At 44.7% G+C, this 12,956-nt stretch overlaps 1 protein-coding gene across 6 annotated transcripts in view; it reads left to right on the forward strand.

The window, feature by feature from the left end:
* LOC6534448 (adenylate cyclase type 6) overlaps positions 1–12,414 on the forward strand; it is a 37,586-nt gene extending 25,172 nt beyond the window's left edge. For all 6 annotated transcript variants that reach the window (XM_015195153.3, XM_015195151.3, XM_015195152.3 and 3 more), the window contains 15 exons: positions 172–330; positions 2,152–2,296; positions 2,360–2,454; positions 2,521–2,680; positions 3,087–3,184; positions 3,400–3,490; positions 3,565–3,678; positions 4,899–5,048; positions 5,349–5,509; positions 5,963–6,096; positions 7,078–7,187; positions 8,273–8,442; positions 8,530–8,711; positions 9,040–9,164; positions 10,879–12,414. In XM_015195153.3, the coding sequence (XP_015050639.1) occupies positions 172–330; positions 2,152–2,296; positions 2,360–2,454; positions 2,521–2,680; positions 3,087–3,184; positions 3,400–3,490; positions 3,565–3,678; positions 4,899–5,048; positions 5,349–5,509; positions 5,963–6,096; positions 7,078–7,187; positions 8,273–8,442; positions 8,530–8,711; positions 9,040–9,164; positions 10,879–12,117 (3,133 nt within the window). In that variant the 3' untranslated portion in view covers positions 12,118–12,414. The remainder of the gene's footprint in view (positions 1–171; positions 331–2,151; positions 2,297–2,359; positions 2,455–2,520; positions 2,681–3,086; positions 3,185–3,399; positions 3,491–3,564; positions 3,679–4,898; positions 5,049–5,348; positions 5,510–5,962; positions 6,097–7,077; positions 7,188–8,272; positions 8,443–8,529; positions 8,712–9,039; positions 9,165–10,878) is intronic.
* The last annotated feature ends 542 nt before the right edge of the window (positions 12,415–12,956 follow it).

A 12,956-nucleotide genomic window follows, 5' to 3' on the forward strand; every position in this document is an offset into this window, starting at 1 on the left:
AGGAGTTTCCTTCCTCACACTCCTCATTCAGAGGACATTCCTCTGTTGGACATTGTCACTTTACCAACTGCCATAAATATAATTTGTTGCTTCCAATGCCTATGTAATATCTGTGCTTATATACAAAATAAAACAAAGCATTTTGGCGTTCTGTTCCCTTTTCATTTGCAGCCTGGTTCGCGAGGTGATGGCCGTCAATGTGAACATGCGAGTGGGCATCCATACGGGCCGGGTGCACTGCGGCGTTTTGGGCCTGGTCAAGTGGCAGTTCGACGTTTGGTCCAATGACGTCACGCTGGCCAACCACATGGAGAGTGGCGGGATTCCCGGGTGAGTGCTATTTAATCTTCTAGCTGAGATTAATCGATCCTGCGTCTTTGTCCTCTGTCATCTGTTGACACTTCAAAAGTGTCCATTGTCTTGGGCGTTTTGTGGTCGAGGCATGGGAAATCCCCTTCGATTCAATTCATTTTGCTGCCATTCCCACGGTAAATTCAATTTCATTCTGCCGGCAAATCCAATTCAATCCATTGAAAATCCAGTTTCGTTCGTTTCGGCCAGTTGGAGCAACTTCCGGCGACAGCTGTGAATAATGGCTAGTGAAAGAGGGAGCATCCTACATTCCCAAAAACTCTGGCCAATAAAAGCAGTGTGGCACAATTAAAGCCAACTTGTTGTGACCGACCAGAAGTTGTATTGTGTGAAGCACCGCCCATAAAGACACTCGAAAGTCCACAAGAGTCGCCGCTCTGCGGTTGTCCTTCGTCCTTTTGAGTCCTTCGACCATCGGCTCGAGGGTGCGCCTCTCCATTGTGGTCTTAATCGTTGTAATTGCCCTACACACACAGTATTTTGCATGCGACTTGTGGTTAACTGAAGGCGTCAAGTTATTGGTAACTTACGAGTGCTTGCCGACCCCCCCTTGCAGCACCCATCCCCTCTCTCAGATAGCCCGCCCAATCGATTATGGCCCACCGAGTGGGAGCCACACCCACGCCACCCACTCCGCCCACTCCGCCCACTGATAAGTGCCCCACAACAATATTTTGTTGCTGTTGATTCAGCTGCACTCACTTCAACACTTGAGCAATTTGTTTCTGCTCGGATACCCCGGCATCAAAAGTTCGTGTTGCCCAAGGTATATCAGGATGTGCTGCTTCAAGTAGGATTATTTTCAAAAATATTGAACAGCAGGATTACAGACTTTTAACTTTATATATCTCAGTAAAAGTAATGTATCTATTTTTATCAAAACAAGGATTTGCTATATGGCACATTATCTTTGATATTATGTTAAATTATTGCAATAAACCAAACACATTTTCAGAGAATAAAAGGTATGCATAGAGAGTAATCTACGCCACAATTGTGGGTACTTTGCACCCAGTTTAACTGGTTCTTCAGCCTGTTGAAAGGTCCCAAAATAATAGATAGCAAAGGGTCGAAGTACTGGTCTAGTACTCCCACCGTTTCGAGTGCTTTCCTTCCACACTTTCCTTCTGGGTTGACTTTTTGTGAATATTCACGCTGCGACTTTGGGTGGAAGTTTAAGTAACTGTTGAGTTTATTTGGGTCAGCCGGGCGACGGCAGCTCGTTTGTTAGCCCTGTCCCGGGTGAAATTAAAAGCAAATAGCTGCAGTGGGTGGTGGCCAAAGTGGCAGCCATCGCCTTCGTCTCAGTGGGCTGCCCGATAAGCTGCAATTTTAGCCGAGAGTTGAGAGTTAAGAGTTGAGCCGGCGTGGCATGTAAAAAGTTCGTTAGCAGCAGGAGGAAGTGGAATGCCCCGGGGAATGTGGACTACAGCAATCCATAACAAAGCGTCGTGTAATTATCAATAGAATCAACAACAGGCAGTAGTTACATGGCAGCCAAGGAACTCAGGAAGCCCGGGGCATCTGTTGCCGGATTCTCCTTTCTCTGCAGCCCAGAAGAGCATTAAAAATCTATTTCGTAAACTTGGATAAGCAAGTCGCAAGGGCGAAAGTGTTGGCCGGAATGTGGGCGTGGAAAATGGTACATGTGCCTTGCAATGTTTTCGCTTCCTGCGGTTAACTGACCAACCGCATGGGGGAAAAAAAAAGGAACCCCTAAGCTGATAAAGATAATCATTACAATGTGTCCTCCTTTTTGCTTTACTCACACATTTCCAGGCGCGTGCACATAACCAAGGAGACTCTGAAGTGTCTGGATGGCGATTATGAAGTGGAGGTCGGCAACGGAAACGAGCGCAATTCGTATCTCAAGGATCATCAGATAGAAACGTACCTAATTGTGCCAGGAGATATATATAGGCCAGTAAGTCGGAGTCCTCGGTAATCATTAGATACCTTCAATTACACAATGCCCTCCTATTTTCAGCACAAAAAGTCCAGAAATCGATTGCAGGTCAATGGCAATATTTCCAAAGAACTTCGTATGATGGGTCATGGCACGGCCCAAAAGCACACTTCAAAGTATGTTTCATTAATTACTCGATTTATTTTGGTAAAGTAATCTATTTATATATTTTGTAATTGCAGATTTGGATTCGGCGACAGTTCGGAGAGTGCCAAGGACCCCGAGGATGAGGTGAATGAGTATCTGATGCGGGCCATCGATGCCCGGAGCATCGATCATCTGAGGGCCGAGCACTGCCAGTCCTTGCTGCTCTGCTTCAAGGATAACGTGCTGGAGAGAAAGGTAAATTTAATATTAATTCAGTACTACTCAATACTTAAGAGATACTTTCAATTGAAAATCATATCTTTATTCCCACCTAGGAGTGATAAATACATTCATTTCGTTGTGATAAAGTATAATTCCTTTATTTGGGGATTAGGCTTTTTTGTAAATATTATTCACTTAAGGTTTCTTAAATTCAAAAATATATATAAAGCCCTTAAATTTCTGTTGAATCCCCCCAAAATGCTCGACACAAACATACAAATTTATTTGCATGCCCTGCCTTATGTTATGTTATTTGTATCTAAAATGAGAAACAAGGAGCAAATACCCATTTTTGCACTGCTATTGTACCCCTACACAGTAAACAAATATAGCTGCATAATGCACATCTAAGCCGAGCTTTTACCACTCTGTTTTTCAGTACGCCAACGAACCAGATCGCATGTTGTGTGTTTACTTCTACTGCAGTCTGCTGGTTTTGCTAGGCACCAGCATAATGCGGCTGGTGGTGTTCCAGAGGTGAGTTGATGGGCATGTGGACTAGCAGTGGGATTGGGTTTGGGACAGGGACGGGGACGGGTAGCGGATGAGCTGGAAACCACCAGTTCAGATGATGTTTTCGAGGCGTCCAAGCGAGGCGAGCCGCCGTGAGCTGTTTTGCATCCACCACTGCGTATACGTGTTGCCGAAAAAGTTGGTGGCCATTTAAATTGGCAACTACTCCTCCATTCCAGCTCCCTGCTGACGCTGGCCTTGTCCACTGGCGCTCTGCTGCTGCTCGGGTTCCTGGTATTTCTGGTGGCATGTCACAAAATCAACTTTCAGGTGAGTACACACAAAAACTCCGGATGGATGTTGACGTTCTGCATTTTTTATTCGGCGGAATGCATAACTTTTAGCTGCCATCGGACATCAAACGCTTCTCATTGCGCATTCATAGCAATCGCAGGGTATCGCAGTTGTTCGCCTTTGCGAGTGTCGCCCTGATTGTCCTCACCACCCTGCTGGCCATGGTGAGTATGCATAAATTATGATTGCTATCTGCATTAATTGCCTGGCCCCATAATATGCTGTAAATATTTGAGTAATGTTTAAAAAAGCCACGTCGGAATGTTGTTACGTCGGGCCTTTTAATTGAATTCAGAACTGCTCTTAGTGGCCCTTCTAAAATATGACTGTTCATTTAATTGCACTTATTATTCATCGCGAATTTCGGAAATACATTTCTCAAATAATATTATTTCATATTTTCTATTTGGTTACCAAACAAATGATTTTACTTACGTTTTACACACAAGATAAATAAATAACCAGACCAAAAACGTGTTGCTATCTACAAACATGTAATTTTATCAAAAACTATTGATATTAGTCAACATTTTAAATCTCAAATGCAGAAAAAGCTGTCAAATAAATGTTCGCCTTTCGTTTATGTCAGAAAAGTTAGTTCCACTGCCGCGCACTTGATATTTCTTTGACTTTAATGCGACACACACTGCGTATGCGCAACAAACATACAAGTAGAGTGGAGTAACACATCGCAAATTTTGGGAGGTGATTTGCGTTGCGAGAAATAAAAAATGAATCTTAACTGCCTGGATGCCACTTTCACTTTGTTTTCGGGGCAGGTTAATTTTTTGCTTTTTCCATCATTTGCTGTGCATTTGTGCGAGCTTAGAGGAAAAGTTTTCGACTAGAAATTCCAGTCAAATTTATGGGGTGTTTTAGAGAGGGCGACCTCTTAAAAGGAATACAAATAATCTACGTTTTGTAGTCCAAACAAAATCGGGGCCGCGCTTGTTGCGTTCTGCGTTGCTGTTTCGTTTGGGGCGCGTCAAAACAAAAGTTTTTCCATTAAAGTTCGCCAAGGCAGCGAGGGGCAACGAACGAGTCCTGGCCCCAGGATGCCGGGGTCCTGTGCCCATATGATGAAGTGGGAGGTGGCCCTATGGGCAACTTGTTACCTGCCCCATGGCTTTTGTCTGCAGTAAGTCTCGGGCCAGAAGTTCCTTGACATTTCGTTGTCACTTCGCTGTTTGTTTCGGGCCGCGTTTAATGGCACTTTAAGAGGGGCACTCGTATTCATTTTGGGCCAGCCTAATGGCCAATCTCGCTGGCTCAGGACTGCGGGGCCAGGACCTGTTGGATGCTCGTTAAAATCTGCCCGCAGATCGTTAAACCTGCCTAATGCGAAATTCATGACCGGACAGCTAATTAGCCATGCTCTCCCCAGTTTCAGGAATCGGGCCGCCAAATGGAGTTGCTCCAGAGGAGACGCTTCTGGCTGGATGTGAACGGGAGCATCAGTCTGAATGATACGGAGCTCCACACAAGGATGTCTGCCGCCGAGGAGCCCGATTGCGATTTCTATTTGGCCTACAATGTGAGTGAATGCACTGAGCTAGGGTTATGGGCATATATATTTGGAAAATAAGGTAGCTTTCTGCTTTAAACGGGATACTAAAGTCCGCCATTAGGCATAAAGAAACCAGTTCCGTACGCCTCGAGAGAAAGTAAATTTATCCCTAAGTTCGAGTTTTGACGTCAACATTTGTGGAGCACACATGTACATATGAGGAACTCATGGCAGGAGTAAACAGCAATTGTTCCGCGTTGCGTTTATTTGCTGTGTGGGTGGGTCGTGAATATATAATTGCTTGATTCGCTTGCTCGTCGCCCACAGACCTTCCTGCTGCTCACGCTGCTCTCGATGATGAGCTGTGCCACCTACCAAGTCCTGCGGATCCTGCTCAAGCTGCTGCTGCTCCTCCTGGCCTCCGGCAGCTACATGGCCTGCTCCTCCTACTTGTACTCGCGCAGCAGGGAAATGAGCCAAGAGCTGGCGTAAGTAGAACATCCAACAGCTAACATCCAACAGCCAACAGCCAACATCCAACATTCCGCATTCAGCGAGGCAGCTGCGCTATCTCTGAATGAAAACGAATTATGGCGTAATGCAATTTCAGTTGGGTTCAGCGGGTTGAAGGGGGTGACGGGGGTGACAGGGGCTGCAGAACTTTGCTGAGACGAGGGCACCAGCTGAATTGCATTTACGGCAGCCGCAAACTGCATTAAAATTGTATTTAGCACCAACTCTGAATCCGAATCCGAATCCAGCTGGATTCATTTATCAAGTGCCGCAGTAACCCCCCTGCCTCCTGTTCTCCTTGTCCTCGTCCTTGCCGCCGTATTACCCTTTAATGGACCGGAATAACTTGCTCATTGTCGCCACTCGGGACAATTGCACCTTTCTTTCTTTCTCGCCGCTCTGCACCAACTGCACCATCGGATTTGCAGGAACGAGGAGGCCCTGCTGCGCTTCATAATTGATTCCATCTTCCTCTTTGCATTTATGCTGGCCCTGATTTTCCACAGCCACCAGACGGAGGCCACTTACCGTCTGGACTTCATCTGGAAGCTGCAAGCCACGGGTGAGACAAGTTTAATTATTCCCGGAGTGGAAAGTGCGCACAGAAAGTTAAGCAGCAAAGGATTATAATGCTTTCACGGGCAGGTTAATGTTTCCAACTTGAAAATGCAGTTTTAAAGTTGGAGCTGTCAAAGAGAACGTTCAAGTAAATAGTTTGAATTCGATTTTAGTTTTCTATCACAAAATGCTCACTTTTACAAACTCAATTTATGGTTGATTCAAATGGTTCATTAATAAAAGAAAGATAAACAGTTAAAGAGTAAACTTAATAAATTACAGTTTAGACCTATTTATAACTATTCAAGGTGTTATTATAATATTTATATATATTTATATTTATATAGCATAGAAGCAAACATATTTGTTTTCTCTTCTCCAACATAACATCTTAAAACAATCCTAAAATGCATTACGCTATGTGAAAGCCTAACCATTTGAAAAGTAAAACCCTATTAATGCTTAAACTTCCTAATTGAATATTACGTATACGCATAGTACAACCAGTCTCGAAATTAACAAAGTAATTTGACTAATTTCTCTTAAGGCAAATAGAAGCCCATCAAATTTTGTTGCTGATTAGAATTCGGGAGTTGGAAAGTTGGGAGCCATTTTCCTTCATTCTGACATCGCTTTTCCCGCTTTGACACACTGACAGTGATTTGAAATGATTCCTCTGAGGAAATGCGACTGAGGGATTGGGAAAACTTTCAGCGCATAAGCCACTTCATTAGTATTAGTGCACAATTGCACTTCCACCCACACACCCCCACACAGACGAGCATTGAAAAACATTTTCCCCGGCTTTTCCCTTTTTTCGGGCAATGGAAATGTGTTTTGAGTTCCGTGCTTTCTGTTCTGGCGCTTTTACTTTCCGCTTCGGTAAACTGATAAACTGATATTTCAATTTCACGCTTATGTTTTTTTTGCCCTCTTTTTCTGGGTTTCCGCCGCTGTTTTTCTTCTTTTCTCGTTTATTTCACAGAGGAAAAGGAGGATATGGAGCACCTGCAGGCTTATAACCGTAAACTGCTCGAAAACATTCTGCCCGTTCACGTTGCCGAGCATTTTCTGAGCCGCGAAAAGCACCTCGACGTAAGTATACAAACACAAATATACAGCGAATACCCGTAAGTACAGACATGACAACCTAAATGGCACTAAGTATTATCTCGAAATTGGCTGGTTATGATGTGTACTTTAACATTTAGAAACTATTTGTTGTTCACAAAAAGCCAGGCCGACAGTTTGCCAATTTTAAATACTTTATATACCTTACAATATTTTCGAGACTTTATAGATTGTTTCAAGTTTGGTTTCAGGACATTGAGCTCATTTTATATAAAAACTGAATGGTCAAAAGTTATTCCACCCTTTTTAAATGACCATTTAAAGAGTATTTTAGATCAATCTGAATAGTCGCTTTCCTGGGCACAACTGTATGTACCGATTTTAGCCATATACGAATATATACATATGTATGTGGCCATATATTCATGAGGCATGCTGCAAACTGTTCAGCATATTAAAAAACTTTGTGGCTGTGAAATCTGCTCCAAATGTTCACATGCAGCAGCAGCTGGGAGCTGGAGTTGGGTGGTGGCGAAAGGTCCTAGATTTTGGGAAGCAAATTGTGATGTGACCACGTGTATGTGGCCAGAAAACATCTCACTGCACTTGCCGCAAGGTGGAAAGTGGGGGGTGGGGGCGAGGAGGCGGAGAGGCGTGGCAGCCGCCCGCATTAAATGCAAATTCAAGAAGCTTAGCAGCCGCATTTGATGGCCAACGAGCACCCACTTTGGCAGCGGGACAAAAGCCAATGAGCTCAACTTGAGCCTGGCAAGCACGTGCACTGTGAGAAAATGTTCAATATAATAAATAATAATAATAAATGTTCCACAAAAACATATATTCTGAAAAAGCATTTTTTGACACTTTATTATACTTGTTAAAGATTGCTTGTTTATAGTTAACCAGTAGGAGGGATATTTAAGTTTGTTATTGGAATTTTTCCACTTTTCAGTCAGTTTTCTTTTATTTGAAAAGACCTACAAACTCTTGGGGTGTATAAAATAAAGCTAAGTACAGTTTTCATTGATTTCTTCAAGCACTTGCACAGCCATAAACAGGTGCCACATCCAGGCAGATTGTAATTGAATTTTCGATTGACTTTGTTGCAGGACCTGTACCACGAGCAGTGCGACTCGGTGTGCATTCTGTTCGCCAGCATACCCAACTTCTCCGAGTTCTACGTGGAACTGGAGGGCAACAACGAGGGCGTGGAGTGCCTGCGGCTGCTCAACGAGATTATCGCCGACTTCGACGAGCTGCTTAGCGAGGAGCGCTTCCGGTGAGTCCCCTTCCTCATTCTGGCCTAAACGGCTTTAACCACTTTGCGTGCTGGTCCATTTCCGGCCACCTTCTTCTCCTCCGGCAGCTGCATCGAGAAAATCAAGAGCACGGGCGCCACTTACATGGCGGCATCCGGACTCACGGCGAACACCTGCGACCGGGTGAACTTCAGCCACGTGACCGCCATGGCCGACTACGCCCTCCAACTGTTCGACAAGATCGAGGAGGTCAACATGCACTCCTTCAACAACTTTCGCATGCGAATAGGTGAGAGCTTTTGGCCTTCAAAGATCTAAATATAAGATGCAGATATAAGACATCACCAGATCAATTTCTGAGCTGCTTTTAGTTCTTATAGGGCTAACTTTCTATATAATATTTAGTTGGTTTATACATACATATGTACCATGCATGAAGATTAAATATGTTTTTAGTTCTTAACAAACTATTTGAATCCATAATACTATGAGATCATAAAATGTTCAATTTGCTGGCACTGTTTGGTAATTTCTAGGATATTTAATTTGTAATTTGTATGAACATTTAATACCATTTCTCTGAGTGTTTCTTGTCCTTGCTACTTGTGTGTTTGCAGGCATAAATATTGGACCTGTGGTGGCTGGCGTTATTGGAGCCTGCAAGCCCCAATATGATATTTGGGGCAACGCCGTCAACGTGGCCTCGCGCATGGACTCCACAGGCTTGGTGGATCACATCCAGGTGAGTCTTAATGGAATCATCGCCTAATCGCGGGCACTCAGCTGAATTTAATGCTGCTTCACTTTTGCCGTCCAAAGTTGTCGCTTGTTGCGAAAGCCGGCGAAATGCTTGTTGCGAAACTTGTTGGGCAGGGCTTAAGGGCGGTGCCACGCCCACCTAATCAATGGCCACCTGGGCTGACCACTTCAGTGCAAAAGTTTTAGTGTCACCGAAAACTTTTCCGACTCAGACAGATGCGAAAAGGGCACAGATATACATGTGTAGGTAGACAACTGAGAATAAAGATACTTTGGAATAAGAGTGAATTTAGATTTCAAATTAGGAAGCAAAGAAGTTAGAAGTTTGAATTATTGTTATACCATTTTGCTGCTTAACAGGTTTTATAGAACATTTATTTTAAAAGAGTTGGAAACTTTTATTTTTTAATTTAAAACAAGAGAGAACGCTATAGTCGAGTTCCCCGACTATCTGATACCCGTTACTCAGCTAGTGGAAGGGAGAAGGAGAGTCTTAAACACAGTTTTTGCTGGTTTGTAGGCGTTATAGTGGGCGTGGCCAAAAGTTTTTTGGCAAATCGATAGAAGTTTACAAGACCAATACAAAAATGAAAAAATATCAAAACATTTTTCAAAAGTGTGGGCGTGACAGCTTTGGGCGGTTTGTGGGCGTTAGAGTGGGCGTGGCAAAAAGTTTGTTGGCAAATCGATAGAAATTTACAAGACCAATACAAAAATGAAAAAATATCAAAACATTTTTCAAAAGTGTGGGCGTGACAGCTTTGGGCGGTTTGTGGGCGTTAGAGTGGGCGTGGCAAAAAGTTTTTTTGCAAATCGATAGAAATTTACAAGACCAATACAAAAATGAAAAAATATTAAAACATTTTTCAAAAATGTGGGCGTGGCAGTTTTGGGCGGTTCGTGGGCGTTAGAGTGGGCGTGGCAACCTGAATCGACAAACTTGCGCTTGTCTATGTCCCTGGAGTCTGTATACTTAATCTCAACTTTCTAGCTTTTGTAGTTCCTAAGATCTCGACGTTCATACGGACAGACGGACAGACGGACAGACGGACAGACAGACGGACGGACAGACGGACATGGCCAGATCGACTCGGCTACTGATCCTGATCAAGAATATATATACTTTATATGGTCGGAAACGCTTCCTTCTGCCTGTTACATACTTTTCAACGAATCTAGTATACCCTTTTACTCTACGAGTAACGGGTATAAATATAAAATAAATTCAGGCATTAATTTAAATTGTTAAAGTTTATTGAAATAAATATAATCTGGATATGAATAATCTGAAAGTAGGAGTATCTATAGTAGTATTTACTTCGCACAGTTATTTAGCGATCATGGTCCACCCTAATGTATTAATATGCGTGCGTACAGCTCCAAATAAAAATGCGCACTTGATTTTATCTGCCGTGCGTCGATGCTGTCAATAAAACGAAGAAAAGGGGACCAAATTTGCAGGGAAAGTAAATTATTAAGCGGGCGACGCTCGAGGGGATTTGGCTGGGAGTTGGAGGAGCATGGAGCAGGAGTGGGAGTTGGAGCTGAAAAGCAGTGAAGTCCTGGGTGTTGTCATGAATTACGTAGCCAGGAGTGAGCGGGTGAATAAATAAAAGCTGAGCCATTGAACTTGTCAGCCTTAATTTATGTTATCGTTCTTTCTCTCTTTTCGTCTCTTTCCTTTCCCACCTGGCCAGGTGACACAGGAGATGCAGCAGATACTCGAGGGGCGTGGCTTCGAGCTCACCTGTCGCGGCAGCGTGGATGTGAAGGGCAAGGGCTCCATGATCACCTACTTCCTGAAGGGCAGGAGGCCCATAGAAGCCAAGGAGTTGGAGTTGGCCAAGACCGAGGTGGAGCCGCCAAAGACCTTGACCTTGGCCAAGGAGCCGGACAAGATGGCCACTGGAACAGCAACAGAGAAACAGCAGGAACCGGTCAAGGAGCAGGGTTCCACGGAACAGGAGGACGACTTGCTGCCCTCGCCCGACATCGACCTGAACTCCAATATGCAGAACCTGACGGCGCAGCGGAGGAAGTCGCTCTGCCGGCAGCATAACATATCCTCCTCCTTCGGCACCACGGTGAGTAGCTCCACGGGCATAACGCCCAGCATCTCGAACAGCTCCAGTGTGGTCACCATTGGGGCTCTGCCCGCCATCCTGCGAGGCGGTAATCCACTCTCGAATGCGAATCCCACCGCCACCGACAGCTGTTCGGAGTGTGGAGGCGCCAGTAAGTCCTTGGCCACGCCCACTGCTCCGCCGAGGACTCTGGTGGCGGATCTAAAGGATGAGATAGCCCGGGATGAGAAGATTGGGTTGAAGGACTCCATTGAGAACCTGGAGATCCTGCTCAAGAACAACATCAGTCTCTCCGATCTGAGCAACAAGCAGCAGCAGAATCTCAGAGGTGAAACCAGCAGTTCAACCACCACCACTTTGAGGAAACGAGACACAATAGTGAGTTTCAACGTGACGGAGACGGTGACCACCACAGCCACACCCTTCACATCCTCCTCGGGATCATCGAACTCCTCCTCGCAGCAGAAGAAGCGCCGCTCGGTGACCACCATTGCGGCCAGTTTCACCACCTCGACCACCATGAGACTGCTGTCCAACGAGAGCCAGAGCTCCACGCAGACGGCACCCGGAACTCTGGAGAGCGGTGGCTCCGTGCCCGGCCAGTCCTCCACGGAGAACTCGTCCCAGGACTGGCAACCCCGCACAGCCTCACTGGAACCCAACCGCAGTCCCATCAAGACCTCGCAGTCGATGAGCCCCATCGGCCAGCTGACCACCGAGGTGTTTGTCCTGCCCAACAGCCGGAGCATGGTGCTCATCAGCAGCACGAACGGATCGGTTTCCGCACTGGGCACAGGTGGCGGCGGAGCGAGTAGTCCGCGCACCGGACTCCTGCAGGATGTCAGCACGTAAGGAGTGTGCATGCAATGCAGCCGTGTAAATATGTAAAAAAGTCGAAGGCACTTCGCTGAGCCTTAGAGGTAGGACTATCGGTAAGGATAAAGGTAATGGGCAAGGTGAAGTTAATGGTTGGGACAAGAGTGTAGTCTTTAGATGGATTTGGTTCACCAGTACTCAGTGGAGTCGAACTTCTTTAGCAGGATGCTTTTCCATGGTATCAAAACTACAGAGATATCAGAGCGATAATAAGAAAACCGTACAACTGCTGTCTACTGATTATTTAATTTAATTGAATTAAATGTCACATAATTCACAAATCATTTAAATGGCTATTTACTTAAAAATTGAACGAGCAAATATAAATATATAAACATTTCTTTAAGAATCGAAGAAGATAATAGTTAAGAAAATTCCTAAAAGTAATATCAGCACATATGGTAAAGTTCTATTCCACCTTGAACTATATGTAACAAAAGCACGCCCAAAGAAGTTTTTGAAAAGTGAATCAACCATATGAGTTCTGTGGTCCTCGCTAGAGAAGTTCGACTGTACTTACAGCTTCCCCCATCCCCTGTACGATCTCGCATTTATTGTAGCTTTACATGTTCCTCAGTTAGCGTTTCAGGGCACCAACAAAAGTGAATTCCATATCACACATAGAACTAATGTACGAAAGCAAAGTGTTGCACTTCAACTGGGTACCAAAGAGCATTGTTAGAACTGCTAGGCATTCGATAGGTTGTAAGTTGGGAGCAGAGTCCTTGCAAAGGAGTGTCCTTGCAAAGGAGTGTAGGTGTGTAAGGTTCCTATGTGTGTTTGCAGTAGGGTGTAAATTCCAGCGGCATACGTGT

The sequence above is a fragment of the Drosophila yakuba genome, chromosome 3L (genome assembly GCF_016746365.2).
Source record: "Drosophila yakuba strain Tai18E2 chromosome 3L, Prin_Dyak_Tai18E2_2.1, whole genome shotgun sequence".
NCBI lineage: Eukaryota > Metazoa > Arthropoda > Insecta > Diptera > Drosophilidae > Drosophila > Drosophila yakuba.